At 36.5% G+C, this 16,100-nt stretch overlaps 1 protein-coding gene across 1 annotated transcript in view; it reads left to right on the forward strand.

Annotated features, from left to right (window-relative positions):
* Window positions 1-14,839, forward strand: part of ELP1 (elongator acetyltransferase complex subunit 1) — a 77,790-nt gene extending 62,951 nt beyond the window's left edge. The window contains exons 29-36 of the mRNA XM_044657218.1: window positions 6,590-6,652; window positions 7,018-7,078; window positions 8,022-8,135; window positions 8,449-8,560; window positions 10,307-10,434; window positions 10,976-11,130; window positions 13,635-13,713; window positions 14,473-14,839. Coding sequence (XP_044513153.1) covers window positions 6,590-6,652; window positions 7,018-7,078; window positions 8,022-8,135; window positions 8,449-8,560; window positions 10,307-10,434; window positions 10,976-11,130; window positions 13,635-13,713; window positions 14,473-14,540 — 780 coding nt within the window. The 3' untranslated portion in view covers window positions 14,541-14,839. The remainder of the gene's footprint in view (window positions 1-6,589; window positions 6,653-7,017; window positions 7,079-8,021; window positions 8,136-8,448; window positions 8,561-10,306; window positions 10,435-10,975; window positions 11,131-13,634; window positions 13,714-14,472) is intronic.
* Window positions 14,840-16,100: the final 1,261 nt, after the last annotated feature.

The raw sequence follows: 16,100 nt of genomic DNA on the forward strand, positions 1-16,100 counted from the left end.
TCTGCCTTTAATCAGGATGTAATGTCCTTCCCTGTCTTTTTTAATCATATCTATTTTTACTTTGGCTTTGTCAGAAATCATAATAGCCACTCCTGCTTTCTTTTTCTCATTTGATGCCCAAAAGATTTTGCTCAAGTCCTTAACCTTAAACTTGTATATGTCCACCTGCCTCATATGTGTTTCTTGTAGACTACATATGATAGGATTTTGGTTTCTAATCCACTCTGCTCTTTGCTTCCGTTTTATGAGCAAGTTCATCCCATTCACATTCAGAGTTATAATTATCAGTTGTGCGTTCACTGACATTTTTGTATCCTCCCCTGGTCCTACTCCTTCTTCTTACACTATTTTCTTTTAAACCAGTGGTTTGCTTTTAGCCGGTATCCCTTATCCCCTCCCTTGATTAACTTCCCTTTCTACCCCCTCCCTTATTATTCACCTCTTTTTATTTTTAAAGGCCTAGTGAATTCCCTCCCCCTTCTTCTCCCCTCCCTTTTTTGACCTCCCCACTCCCCTGCACCCCTTGGTTTATCCCTTCTGACTTTCTCAGTAGGGTTGGATAGAGTTTTATATCCCAAGGGATAATATAGCTACTCTTTCTTCTCTGAGTTGATTACACTGAGAGTAAGGTTTAAATATTACCTCTTAATGCTCTCTTCCTCTCCTTCTTATAATAGTATTTGTCCCCTCCCCTTCCCATGCCCTCTTTGTGTGTAATAGAATATCCTATTTTTCTTGTTCACTCAAGTTTCTCTTGGTGTCCCCTACTATTCACCCCCCTTTTTCCCACCCCCCATGTCATCTTAGACTATTTAGTATTCCCTCCTCTCCCTATGAATTATTCTTCTGATTGCTATAATAGTGAATACTATAATAGTGAATAGAGTTCACTACAGAGAATTATACATAGCATTTCTCCACATAGGAATACAGATAATTAGATCTTATTGAAGCCCTTAAAGAGTCAAATTTAAAAAATTATGAGTTTTCTTTCTTTCCCCTCTGTTTCTTATTTACCTTTTCATGTTTCTCTTGATTTTTGTGGTTGGATATCAAACTTTCCTTTTAGTCCTGGTCTTTTCTCTGCAAATCCTTGGAAATCTTCAATTTTGTTGATTGCCCATACTTTCCCCTGGAAGTATATAGTCAGTTTTGATGGGTAGTTGATCTGTGGTTGAAGGCCCAGCTCTCTTGCTTTCTGAATATCATATTCCAAGCCTTGCGGTCTTTTAGCATGGAGGCTGCCAGATCCTGTGTGATCCTGATTGGTGTTCCTTGATATTTGAATTGTCTCTTTCTGGCTTCTTGTAAGATTTTTCTTTTACTTGGAAGCTCTTGAATTTGGCTATTATATTCCTGGGTGTTGTCTTTTCTGGGTCTAGTGTAGAGGGTGATCTATGGATCCTTTCACTGTCTATATTGCCCTCTTGTTGTAGAACTTCAGGGCAATTTTGCTGAATAATTTCTTTTAGTATGGAGTCCAAGTTTCTATTAATTTCTTCTTTTTCAGGAAGACCAATGATTCTCAAATTGTCTCTTCTAGACCGGTTTTCTTGGTCTGTCACTTTCTCATTGAGATATTTCATGTTTCCTTCTATTTTATCAGTCTTTTGACTTTGTTTTATTTGTTCTTGCTGTCTTGAGAAATCATTGGCTTCTAATTGCTCAATTCTAGACTTTAGGGATTGGTTTTCAGCTATAATCTTTTGGTTTTCCTTTTCAATCTGGTCATTTCTGGTCTTCAATTTACTTATCAGTTCATTTGATTTCTGAGCCTCACTTTCCAATTGTGAAATTCTGCCTTTTAAACTGTTATTTTCTTGCCAGATCTCTTCCATCTTTCTCATCATCTCAGATTTGAACTCTTCAATAGCTTGTGACCAGTTTTCATTATTTTGGGAAGGTTTGGATATGATTACTTGTTTGTTCTTCTCTGTTGTCTGGATTTTCTCTGTGTAAATGTTGTCGAGTGTTACAGAGTACTTCTTGATAATCTTTCTCTTCTGGGGTTCCCGATTTTGGCTTGCCATTGTTGTTAGCCCAGAGCCTTCTCAGCTTTATCCTCACACTCAGGGTCTGTCTGTGCTCTCTAGGCTCCCGAGGTCTCAGGTCTAGTTGTTCTCGGCTTGAGCCTCCTGGTCGTCCCTGGTCTGCCCTTCTGCCCAAGGCTCCTTCAGCAGTCTCAGGGCGCTGCTTCCACAGCTGTGCTCCCATCTGCACAGGGTCACCGCTCGAGGTCCAAGGCCTGCGCTCAAGATCCTTGTCCACGCCTAGGGCAATGCCTTTACCCGCTCAGGCGCTCAGGAAAGTCTGTGTGCGTTCTTTAGCCTCTTGGGGTCCTAAGTCTTGCTGCTCTCAGGAACAAGCCCTGGAGCTGCCAGTGACTTAATGGGTGCCCCAAACCTGCTTTAACTCTTGTGAGCTGGCCTTGGCATTGTACATGGTGTGGGGATGGCGGAGGGGCTTCTTCCTCTCGTGTTTTAGTGAGAGCTGTTTTACCCCTTTATAGCATGGAAATGCCCCGATTCCACGTACCTTCAATGCTGCGCCCTGTTGTGGGGTCTGGATTTGTTTTTATGTCCTCTTGAGGAGCCCTGTATGCTTCGGTTAGGAGAGATCGAGCAGCTACTCCTTACTCTGCCTCCATTTTAACCCATTTCCCTCTAATTATTCTTAAATTAATTCTTCTCAATCTATTTTCCAGTCAGTTTTTTTTCCAGTGATATATTTCACATTTTCTTCTATTTTCATTCTTTTTACTTTGTTTTATTATTTCTTGATGTCTCATTGAGTCAGTAGCTTCCAGTTGCCCAATCCTAATTTTTAAATATTTTAAACTTTTAATTATTTTATTCAGTGAGCTTTTATGCCTCTTTTTCCATTTGACTAATTCTGCCTTTTTAGAAGCTCTTTTCATCAGTGAACATTTGTGTCTCTTTTACCAGTAGACCAGTTTTGTTTTTTAAGATATTATTTTCTAAAAGTATTTTTTGTGTGTGTGCCTCTTTTACCAAGCTGTTAATTCACTTAAAAAACACCATAACTTCTATCTCTCTATCTTAAAATCAGTACCAAATATTGGTTCCAAGGCACAAGAGAGGTAAGGGCTAGATAGTAGGGTTTAAGTGATTTGCCCTGGATCACACAGTTAGGAAGGGTGTGATGCCAGACTTGAAACTTAGGGCTGCTTGCTGCTTGGCCTGGCTCTCAATCTACCGAGCCACCTAACTGCTCCTTGTAAATTCACTTTTCATTATTTTCTTGTATTATTCTCATTTCTTTTCTCAATTTTTCTTCAACCTCATGTCTTCCTTTAACTCTTCTAGAAATTCTTTTTTTGGCTTATGTCCAGTTACATTTTTTCTTTGAGGCTTTGGTTTTGGCTATATTTGCATTATTATATTCTTTTGAGTTTTTGCCTTGGTCCTCCCTGCCATCATAGTAAGTAGCTTTTTATCATCAAATTCTTTTTGTTGTTGTTGTTGTTTGCTCATATTTCTAGCCTATTTCTTGATTTTGAACTTTATGTTAAAGTTGGACTCTACTTACCTGGAGGTGGGGAGACACTGTACCAAGCTTTAGGGTTGTTTTCATGCTACTGTTTTCAGAGCTAATTCTGGGGATCTGTAAGTTTTCAGTGCCTCTAAGATGGTGTGACCCTAGGAAAAGTGTGGTCAATACTTTTCTGGTCTATGCTTTGATCTTTACCCAGAAAAGCAAAGATTCCCTGTAGCTGAAAGCACTAGAGCTTCTCTTGGCTCTGGCCCAGTGCCCCTACTCCCTTCTGATAACCACAAGCAATCTTCTCTGTCCTTCAACTATGACCCAGAATTTAATATAGGCAATAGAGTTGCCAATCAGCACCAGCTGCACCCACCACCACCAAAAAGTCCCCTGTAATCTCTTTATGACCAGCTGAACCAAGAGCTCCAAAAGCTGCTGCTGCTGCTGCTGCTGCTGTTGCTGTTAGAGCCTCTTCCGTGACATGCCAAAGGTGCTGCTGCCCACCTGAACTTTGAGCCACCCTCATCCCAGTGTCACAGACTTCTGCCAACTTCCTAAGTTGTCTTGGCTGGGAAAATGTCTCATTTTTATCTTTTGTTAGCTCTCCCACACCAGAAGTTAATTTGAAGCATTAAAGTTGTTTGGAGGTAATATTGGGAGAATTTGTCTGCTTAGTTGCTTCTCTTCTGCCATCTTGGCTCTGCCCAAGGAAAAAAAACATTTTAAAAAGCAATTCAGCCAAAGCAACCAATATATCAGCCATGTCTGACAATATATGCATAATTCACATCCATGGACCCCAACTCTGCCAACAGAGGAGGGAAATCTAGTTTCTTAATTTTTCTTTGGAGTCCAGTTTAATCATTATAATTAATGTTGAGTTATATGAATTAAATGTTGAGATCTACTAGGGAAATGGTAGGGGAGAAGTTAGTGAAAAGGATTAAGTGTCAGTAGCTAAAGTCATTAAAAATAGTAGATTATGGGGGCTGCTGGGTGGCTCAGTGGATTGAGAGCCAAGCCTAGAGAGACAGAAGGTCCTAGGTTCAAATCTGGTCTTAGACACTTATAGCTGTGTGACCTTGGGCAAGTCACTTAACCCCCATTGCCTAGCCCTTACCACTTTTCTGCCTTGGAGTCAATATTGACACTAAGACAGAAGGTAAGGGTTTTTATAAAAAATTAAAAACTAAAAAAAAAAAAAAAAAGAATAGTAGATTATAAAGCAGCAGCTATCAAAATCATTTGGTTATAAAATTGAGAAATAGATCAGTGGAATACACTACACAAAGAAGAAGCAGGAAGAGTGTGGAACTCAATAACCCAATGTTCAATAAACCCTAATATATAAATTACCTAGGAATGAAGCTTATGGGAAAACTCAGAAGCAGTTTGACTGAAATTAGCCTTAGACCTCTTATATCCTATCCCACAATTCAAAATAGATACATAACCTTCATATTAAAGATCATCCTTTTAAAAAAATTAGAAGAGATACCATATACCTTTGACAACAGTGGGCAGGAAATGTAGTCTTAGCCCAATTAGAAGTAAGAAACAATTATAAAGGATACTGTAGATACAGATTTTAATTACATAAAATTGAAAAGGTTTTGAACAAAGAAAGTTAATGCATCTAAGTTAAGAATCGGAATGGTCCAATAAGAAAAAAAATCTTCACATCAAATTTCTCAGACAAGGATTTGATATGAGAGAGATTAGTGGTGGGAAGTGATACTGAAAGATATTTTGGCAATGTGAAAACAAAAGATAGTGATAAAAAAAATTTAAAAACCAAAAAAAAAATAGTAGGAGAGTGTTCTGGTGGCAAGTCAGTTTACAAAAAAAGGTGAAAAGAAGTTAATAGAAATGAATAATATGTTCTTTAAAAGAGAGGAAAAGGGGCAGCTAGGTGGCTCAGTGGATTGAGAGCTAGGCCCAGAGATGAGAGGGTCTGGCTTCAAGTCTGGCCTCAGACACTTCCTAACTGTGTGACCCTTTGGAAGTCATTTAACCCCTGTTGCCTAGCCCTTACAATTTGTCTGCCTTGGAAGTGGAAGGTAAGGTTAAAAAAAAAAAGGGCAGGGGGAGCTATTGACCTACTATAGAACAGTGGATTAAGTTTACCTAAATATGTTTCACAGTTCTTTTCTGGAACGCATCCATAACTTTCAGGTACACCTGTAACACATCAGCTTAGCTAAGAAAATAGGAGAAAAGCACTAGACTTGGAATCAGAAAACCTGGATTCAAATCCTTCCTTTGCCATCTATATATGCAATTTTGAGGATCACTTTCCCCTTCTCTGAACTTCCTCACTCTGAAATGAGGAGATTAGACTAGGTCTCTCTAGGGTCCCATCTATTTCCAATATTTTTTATTTCCTGCTTTCAAAGACCAGTACAAATGTTAGGATACCTTGGGTACACATAACTTGCATTTCTTCCCAAAATGTCTAACATTGAGTAGTAGAAAGAACCAAAAAATTGGAACCAAAAAATGTTAGGCTCTAATCCTGGCCTGCTAATTATAAGCTCTGGCAATTAATCCCACAGCCTCAGTTTACTTATCTATAAAATAGACAGTGTTATTTACATTATCTTCCTCACCAAGTTTAAGGATATGGAATACATTATAAACTATAAATGTCATCTGCCATGATTATTTCTCATATAACATTTTATCATTCATCCTTACTATCATTGGTATTTTCATATTTATTGTATAATTAGAGAAATGTGTATTAAATCAATGAAGTGAGCCAATGGATGATCTGAAAGTGAAACACAATACTCTTGACTCCTAATGCCATATACTGATTCCCAATCCAGTGTTCTTTGTGCCCTCTTCTTTTTCTTAACAACTACACATTGAAGAATAGAACAATTTAAATGCCATTTAAGATCATTAAAAAGTAGGAAAAACCCTAATTTTGTCCTTTACATGAGTACAGAAGTTGATCAAGAGTGCTTATAGAATTTTGACCATATCTTTCTTAATATCATTTAATTTTAACATTTTTGAAAGCTGTCATATGTTGAGGATTATGCACAAATTATTGCCTTATTTTTTATTCTCCCGTCAGGATTATGAAGAAGCTGTTCTATTGCTGTTAGAAGGAGCTCTTTGGGAAGAAGCACTAAGATTGGTAAGATCATTTTCAAACTGTTGTTTGTGACAGACATTGAGTTAAGGGTAGTGATAAGTGAATGTATTTAGATAAAGAATTTAGGTAAGGAATGTATTTAGATAAGGCCCATGTTTTATGTACTTTTACTATAACTATTGGGATCAGCTTAGCCCTAATGTAATAGATATTTATATTTATATCTGGTCTGACATTAGTAAGCTTTACTTTTCTTAGCTTTATAGAACCCAGTAATTCCAAATTGCTAATTCACTGGAAAAGATGTTCACTTTCTAAAATGAGCTATTCCTAAAGAACATTTCTTTATCATTGGAGAAAGTCTGTTCACATTGTTGCTGTTATCATTGTTGAGTTTTTGCTTCTAGATTTACAAGTACAACAGGCTTGACATCATAGAAACCAATATTAAACCTTCCATTTTAGAAGGTGAGTATTTCATTTTGTTAAATTGAGACTCAGTTGCTTTAGAATGACTTATTGAAATGTGGAGGTGAAAGAACCTGAGATATCCTAACTGTTGTCTTTTCCAGTACTGTCAGTCTTTAGAGTGATAGCTAGGTGGCACAGGTATAGAACACTGGACTTAGAATCAGGAAGACCCAAGTTCAAACCCAGCCTCAGACACTTATTAGCTTTGTGATCCTGGACAAGTCACTTAACTGCTGTCTGCCACAGTTTCCTCCCCTGTAAAATGAGGATAATAATAGCACCTACCTCCCAGGATTTGTTCTGTGAATAAAACGAATTAATATTTGTGAAGTGCTTTACAAAGCTTAAAGCACGATAAAGTATCCCAAAAATCTCAGTGGAGTTTTAAGCTTTTAAGTTTAAAGAAGCCATTATTATATATGCCAGTATTATAAATCTAGTGACTTTTTTTCCCCAATCCTTTTTCTCCTTGACTCCTTTTCATCATTTAGAATTGGCTTGACTATCCTTGAAGTCCTCTCCTTTCTTTATTTTTAAGATAGCATACTCTATATTTTTAAGATATCATACTCTATATATCCCCACTTTAATGCCTCATTCTTCTGTTTTGCTGATTTATTTTCTTGATGTCTTAAGATAAGTTTTCTCCCTAAGGGTTTAGTCAAGTGATAAAATTCTTTTTTATTTTATTTTCTATATTAATTTTAGTGCTTTATTAACCATAATACTGTACTACAGAAAGGTGACTGGCATTCCACTTTCCTTTTTTCCTTTACTAAAATTGTAAGATATGTACTATATTGCTTAATGAGAATTTTGCTAACTAGGTTAGAAAATTTGAAACATTTGTTCCTTCCTGATCTTTTTTTTTTTTAACCTTTACTTGTGCCTCTTTGCCTTTAAAACCATTCGAAAACTTTTTTTCCTTCTTACCATACAGCCCAAAAGAATTATATGGTGTTTATGGACTCTCAGAAAGCCATTTTTACTCGCCATAGAAAGCGTTTACTGGTGGTTAGAGAGTTAAAGGAACAAGTACAACAAGGGAATCCAGGTAAGTGCTAAATTAGGCACTTTGCATACGGTGACCAAAGCTTGTTCTATCATTGCATATTACACTTCATGGTAATATGAGAAAAATAACTTTAGTTATAGCACATTTTATATGGTCTTGTTTAACTTTAAAGTGAACCTTCTGGAATTTATTTTCCAGCTATGTATTTTCCCATTTTCTATTAAGTTTACCATAGTCATCCTACAGTGTTGAATTAAAATTTTGTTGGAAGGGAAACTCAGAATGAACAAATGTTCTTCTATGTCTTTAATCATGAATAAAGAAAATTTTGTTTATTTCTCTTCTCTTTCAGATGATGACATGCCTAATGGCCAGGAGTCAGACCTTTTCTCTGAAACCAGCAGTATCATGAGTGGTAGTGACATAAGTGGCAAATACTCTCATAGTAATTCTAGGATATCTGCGTATGTTTACTGATTCTTAATCAATTTCTTATATTTCTAGCACTGTGATCTTCATACTATAAAATTCAAGTGTTTGGTATATCCAGTACACAGGCTTTAGCATTCACTAGTGGAAAGAGCTCTGAATTTAAAGGCAGAGAATCTGCATTTGAAACCTAGTTCTGCCACTAACTTGCTGTGTTAACTTGGGCAAATCATCCATCCCTTCTAGGCCTCAATTTCCCTACATGTAAAATAGGGAAATAGTACTAGATGATATTTTAACTCAAATCTCAGTAATAACATCTCCTCGTATCATATCCTCACTTATTGTCTTAGGATTTAATTTCCTGTTAGTTTTGTTCCCTACATTTAGTTGTTTGAGGATAATTTTATTTGGTAGGGAAGAAAAGTAAAATTGTACTTGTTAGTTCTTCCTTTTCTCCATCCCCCCCTATTATTATTATCCACCCAAAGATCTCTACCTTATTCTCCAAGCCCAGGTAAAAAGCCCTTTAACATTCATTAGCATTTATTTCAAGCTTCTATTGGATGAATTTAAATATCTGACCTTTCTTCAGACAACTTGGTCAATAAATCCTTCCCTTTTCAGAAACTTGAGTCCTTTAGTCATCTCCCTCTTATGGGCCATATTGGAATCATTTTTGTTTATCTCCATAGAATTTCTCTCTCCCTTTTTTTTTATTTTTAAATTTAATTTATTAATTTATAACATTTCTCCATGGTTATAGGATTCATGTTCTATCCCTCCCCTTATCCCACCCCCTCCCATAGCCCACACACAATTCCACTGGGTTTTACATGAGTCATTGATCAAGACCTATTTCCATATTATTAATATTTGCATTAGGGTGTTCACTTTGAGTCAGTATCCCTAATTATATCCCCATCCACCCGTGTGATCAGGCAGTTATTTTTCTTCTGTGTTTCTACTTCCACAGTTTTCCTCTGAATGTGAATAGCATCTTTCTCATAATTCCCTCAGAGTTGTCCTGGATCATTGCATTGTTGCTAGTAGAGAAGTCCATTACATTCTATTTTACCACAGTGTATCCATCTCTGTATACAGTGTTCTCCTGGTTCTGCTCCTGTCACTCTGCATCAATTCCTGGAGGTCATTCCAGTTCAGTTCATATGGAATTCCTCCAGTTCATTTATTCCTTTGAGCACAATAGTATTCCATCGCCAACAGATACCACAGTTTATTCAGCCATTCCCCAATTGAAGGGCATCCCCTCATTTCCCAATTTTTTGCCACCACAAAGAGTGCAACTATAAATATTTTTGTACAAGTCTTTTCCCTTATGATCTCTTTTAGAATTTCTTTCTTGAGAACACTCATCCCTTTTAAACTAACTTCCCTTGAGGAATCATGGATCTTAAGATAGGACCTATCCCTTTTTTGTAAGCCAACTACAGGGAGGCAGCAAGGTGCATGGAAGTAATAAAACTCAGGATTTGCATTTGAATTTGCTTACCACATACTCCTTATGTAATTTTGGGCAAGTCACTAAACTTCTCGTGGCCTCAATATTATCGTCTAAGTAAAGAATCTGGATTTGTTGGCTTTAAGGTCTCTTCCAATTCTAAATCTCCTCTAAGTCTACTTCTAGTCAATTTCTTCCTTAGTACTAGTTCTCAGTTATTTATAGATTGCTCACTACTGTCCTACTCTACTCAGATTCTCTGATTCTCATGTGAGAAATTCTTCTTTTTTTGAAACTTAATTCTCAAATCTCCTATTAGGAGGTCCTCCAAGAATCGCCGAAAAGCAGAAAGAAAGAAACACAGCCTGAAAGAAGGGAGTCCACTCGAAGATCTTGCCCTTTTGGAAGCCCTAAGTGAAGTTGTGCACAGCATTGAAAAATTAAAAGGTATATTCTTAATATTCATATGCCAAATACATTGGTTTACATAGAAACTACTTAGGAGGAAAGCACATAATTTTTTGGGGATAGACTTACTAGCTGACAAGAATCTAGTAATGTATATAATGTCCTAGCCTTAAGAAACCGGAGACTTTCGACAAAGAAAGAGCCATTTCTCATGCTCTCATAAAATGACCCTGCCTTTGGAGTTAACATAACTCATAGGAAGTGAGCACTCCAAAGCAATAACAGTTTCACCCTGAATTCTTAGAACTGTCAACCTTGAATTCTTAGCACCCACTGGTGAATTAAAGAAAACCAAAAGAAAGTTAGATTAAGCCACAGTATAAATATTTCCCATAAACTAGAGCTACTGAAAACTGCAGTTTGTTGTTTGGAGGAGGGGAATAAATATAAGGGATTATAGCTGTAGTATATGATATTGTCTGTGTTCTCCTTGAAAAAACAACCTATGACTGTAGCATTGAAGGAGTTGAGGATGTAGTAGTTTATTCTTAGGTCCTGATGATCTTTTTTTTTTTTCTAGATGAGGTTTACCAGATTTTAAAAGTCCTCTTTCTCTTTGAGTATGATGAACATGCCAGAGAGTTACAGAAAATGTTTGAAGATACCTTGCAGCTAATGGAAAGATCACTCCCAGAAATCTGGAACCCCTCCCATCAGCAAAATCCAGCTATTCCTGTGAGTTTTCACTAATTTGATTCTTAGGGATTGCGCAATTAACTTGTTGTATTGCTTTGTTTTTAAACTTCCATTTTATAAGCCAGAGAACTTAAGATTTAATTCTCTTTATTGAGTTGCCAAAAATAAATTTGCTTGGATTTTTATTATACTAATTGGTAAACAAAATTAAAATCCAAAAGAATTTAGTTAAGGTGACTTGATAAAAAGGAACAGAATGATGACTCACCTTACTTCTAAAATGAAAGTTTAAAAATTAGCAGAAATGGAATTCACAAATACTGTAATCTCTGAAACTTTAGAGCTTTCTGGTTTTCAAATCATTTTGACATTTTACTTATTTTGTTCTTTACATATAAACCCTTTGAGGCAGGTAGAGTTTTTTTTTACAAATTTACTTTACAAATTTAAAAACTGGGCCTGAAAAAAAGGTTAAATGTCTTGCCTGGATGCAGAGTGAGTCTTTTGTTTTTATTATAACTTTGACATACATCATCCAGAATATTTCCGAAAAGAAAAAGAAGATTGTATATGATGCTCAAGATTAATCATAGCAGGGGGCAGCTGGGTAGCTCAGTGGATTGAGAGTCAGGCCTAGAGACAGGAGGTCCTAGGTTCAAATCCGGCCTCAGCCACTTCCCAGCTGTGTGACCCTGGGCAAGTCACTTGACCCCCATTGCCCACCTTTACCACTCTTCCACCTATGAGCCTATACACAGAAGTTAAGGGTTTAACTTCCTCCCTTCCATCTCTTCGCCAGTTCCATATTGTTTTAATGACTACTGTTTTATAGTGCAGTTTAAGATCTGGTATTGCTAGGCCACCTTCCTTCATATTTTTTTCATTATTTCCCTTGATATTCTTGGTCTTTTGTTCTTTTAAATGAACTTTGTTATAGTTTTTTCTAATTCAGTAAAAAAGTGTTTTGGTACTTTGATAAGTATAGCACTAAATAAGTAAATTAATTTGGGTAGGATGGTCATTTTTACTATGTTAGCTTGTCCGAGACTCAAAACTCATCATTATCCTGATTGCCATCTTCTAGATCAGTGATTCCCAAAGTGGGCGCTACCGCCCCCTGGTGGGTGCTGCAGTGATTCAGGGGCTACAGTGATGGCCACAGGTGCATTTATCTTTCCTATTAATTGCTATTAAAATTTTTTATAAATTAATTTCCAGGGGGCTAAGTAATATTTTTTCTGGAAAGGGGGCGGTAGGCCAAAAAAGTTTGGGAACCACTGGTCTAGATATTATTTTTCTTATCAGTGTGTCTGTACTGTGATGCCCAGAACTGAGCCCAGTATTCCAGATGAGATCTGAAGAAGGCCTCTTGAGTTTAGATGCCCTTTAGAGTTTTATTTACATTATTAGTATTCGGTATATATTTTCTTGGTTTTGTTTTCTATGTGCTGCATTAGATCATATAAGCTTTCCCATATACCTGTGAATTCTTCATATTCATCATTCCATGGGGTTGGGAGTGGTGGGGAGGAATTCCAGACCTATGATATCTTTGGTAGAGGAGGTCAGCAACTGACATTCACAGGCTAAGCAATTTGCTCCTTGACACATAGAATGTGCCCAAGGTAGGCACTGTCTTTTTTACTCTGACACTAGCTCTATCTTCTTTGCCATGCTGTCTCACTAGGCCTTAATCTCTTAGATTCAGTTTGAGTTTTGATTTGTTTGCTAATAGCTTCCAGTTCACATACTTTTCTTCTCTTTTTTTATGTTCTTGGTCATTTTTGAATACCTACCTATACTTGTCACCTGATGAAAGTCAAAATAAAATTATGTTTTTAAAAATGATCAGCTTCATTGAGATTACAACTTTTTGGCTAAATAACTGACTAGAAATTTATAATACCTTTTTTTTCTCCTTATAGTTCTATTAGATCAGGGGTCGGCAACATATGGCTCTCAAGCCATATCTGGATCTTTTGAGGGCCAGATATGGCTCTTTCTGCAGGAGCCATAAAGTCAATTTTTCTTCAGGCGCTATTACAGGAGCGCGCACTGTGAGCACTGTACGGCTCTCACGAAATTACATTTTAAAAAATGTGGTGTTTATGGCTCTCACGGCCAAAAAGGTTGCTGACCCCTGTATTAGACATTCATCATCTTCTCAGACACTAAATCTATGCAACTTTTGTGGAAATGACAGAATACCTATTTTTTGTTATAAACATGTAGCATCAATCAGTGAATTCCTAGCAATATTTTTTAGCATGTATGCAAGTATGCATACATAATAGGGTCTGATCCTTAAAATCAAAGTTTTTTCCTCTAGTAAAGAATTGAAAGGTCTAAATAAAGCTATTTTTGAAGTTCATAAATTCGTAGGCCTCTGAGAATTGTGTAGTTCTGCTGTCAGAATACCTTGAGGAAGCTCTGTCCTCATTCATCATAGATCCTTTGAATGCTATAAACAGTTTGCACCCACAACAACAACAATAAAATGCATCTTTAATGTGTTGCTAATTATATTTCTGTTTTTTGCATAGGTTCTGGGACCCAATTCAACTGCAAACAGTATCATGGCCTCCTATCGACAGCAAAAGGCTTCACCTTCTGTACTCCAGGGTTAGTTTTTCAAAGAAATAACGTTCAAAGAAACGTTAGTAAACTGAAGAAAAACTATACTAACTTTTTGTTTCTGATCACTGTTTTCATAAGTTCTTGGTTTTAGATTGATAGAAATGCATTTAACATTCAAGTCAAATTTTATTTGTAGCAAATTTGAGGATCATTAAGATTATCCAGATTCTTTGGTTATATTAAACATTAATTTAGAAACTTGATAGAGCTTTAGAAATGTGAACTGTCAGCTGAAAACCTCTTGTTAAATCAAGATTTTACATAGAATCTAATCAAAGCAATGTAGGTGACTCTAGGATTTTATTACCTCTTGAAGTTGGATATAGTGTATTAGGAAACTAGAAAAATTTTTGGTAAGAGAGCAGGATTGGGAGGATACAAAGTTTTTGTTTTCCCAAATACCCTACCTCACTACCAAATTTTATTTCTTGGTGTAGAGTCAAATAAATGAGTATTGTCTTTCCATTTTATATACATAAGGAAAGTAGTGTGTAGTTCCCAAAGAACATCAAGTATAACCATTTATTTCTAGTAATAGACGAAAGAGTAAGATTAAAATTGTTTCTTTGGTTCTTGTTAATAGTTTGTCAACCAAATATTGAAATGTAGAATTTCCAGGATCTTAGAATCCATGGGTTCATTTCATTTTAGCATATAATTTTAGCTTCTCCCACTCAAGATAGACATTTTCTTTCTATGTATCATTCAGATTTTTCCATTTTCTTTGCCTTTTTTTTTTTTCAGGTGCAGAACTTTTTATACCTCCGAAGATCAATAAAACTATCCAGTGGAAACTGAGCCTTCTAGAGTAATTCTGATGCCATTTGGCCATGCTCTGAGGGTGAATAGTATTATTTTAAACTCATTTCAGTATTTTGCTATCCCTACCTTGAGACTATAATAGTGGAACCTTAGGGAATATAAAAGGAATATCTGAAATTACTACTGCTTTTGGGGTCAGATCTTGACTAACACCTTAAATTAATTTTTTTCAGAATACTCATCTCATTATCTTAGGCAGCACTTCCCATTTTTAAAAGAGACTTCAGGGGCAGCTGGGTAGCTCAGTGGAGTGAGAGTCAGGCCTAGAGACAGGAGGTCCTAGGTTCAAACCCGGCCTCAGCCACTTCCCAGCTGTGTGACCCTGGGCAAGTCACTTGACCCCCATTGCCCATCCTTACCAATCTTCCACCTATGAGACAATACACCGAAGTACAAGGGTTTTAAAAAAAAAAAGAGAGAGAGAGACTTCAGTCTATACCAGTGATGGGCAAACTATGGCCTTAGGGCCAGATGCTGCCTCAGGCCCAGATGGGGGCCCCCTAAAATGTTCTATCCCTGGGTGGGACATTATTCCTAATCTGACGAATACAATGAGAAGGATACAATACAATGAAACTCCGAAAGAGTTGCCTTAGAAACAGACCGACAGATGAGCATTCCCTTTCCATTAGCCCCCTCTTTAAAAAGTTTGCCCATCTCTATATAGTATGTTTTTAATAGTGTTTAGTAAAGGAATCAAGGTTCCTTTTAATACACAGTGGCAAATCACTTAATCTTTGTGCCTCATTTCCCCATCTTTTAAATGAGAATGATTCCTACTTCTTGTCTTGCAAAGAGTATTGTGAGGGCAAAAGACTTTATACCCAAAACATGCTTTAAGTTCTTGGCAAAAAAAACAATAGACATGACTAATAGGCTATTGCAGTTATATCACCTAAAGATTCGTGAAAATTGATGATTTATGTCTTTTTACAAGTTAACTAAAGCATAATTAAAACTTTTATGGTTCCATTGACTTTTTTGATTGTCCATTTATCAATTTTCTCTTAGTTGGCAATTGTGACTTTCATGGAAATTACAGGTTCTGATAAACTTGCAGGTATTGAGTTTATACATGTGGACTATTCTACTGCCTTGATACTTAACTGCTAATGAGAACAGAAAACTGACTCAAATTGAAATGTCTTTAAAATATTGTTACATTATTCACAACAGAATTTAGCAGAGTGCCTACATAGCATATATAATGTATTAATTACTCCTGGCTCTCCAAGGCTGCATCTGTTTATTAACACATCTTAAACCAAGTCTTGTCCTACTTTGTTTTGATTATTGGTGTTCTGATTTCCATTCTGTTCCTTTTGAGAAACAGGTTTTCAGGACAGTTTTCTTTTCCTGGTCTGTGGAAAGAAGTTGGAATTAAAAGACAGATCAGGTGTGGGGATACAAATTTTGAGCTTAACAGTCTAATTCATTCTGATTACTGTTTCCTGGGTAATAATGTTTTTTCCAAAATGTTCGATGATCTGGTCTTCAAATGAAATAAAACCACAAAATAGCCCATATCATATAGGCCATACTGATTACAG

Source organism: Gracilinanus agilis, chromosome 1, assembly GCF_016433145.1.
Source record: "Gracilinanus agilis isolate LMUSP501 chromosome 1, AgileGrace, whole genome shotgun sequence".
Taxonomy (NCBI): domain Eukaryota; kingdom Metazoa; phylum Chordata; class Mammalia; order Didelphimorphia; family Didelphidae; genus Gracilinanus; species Gracilinanus agilis.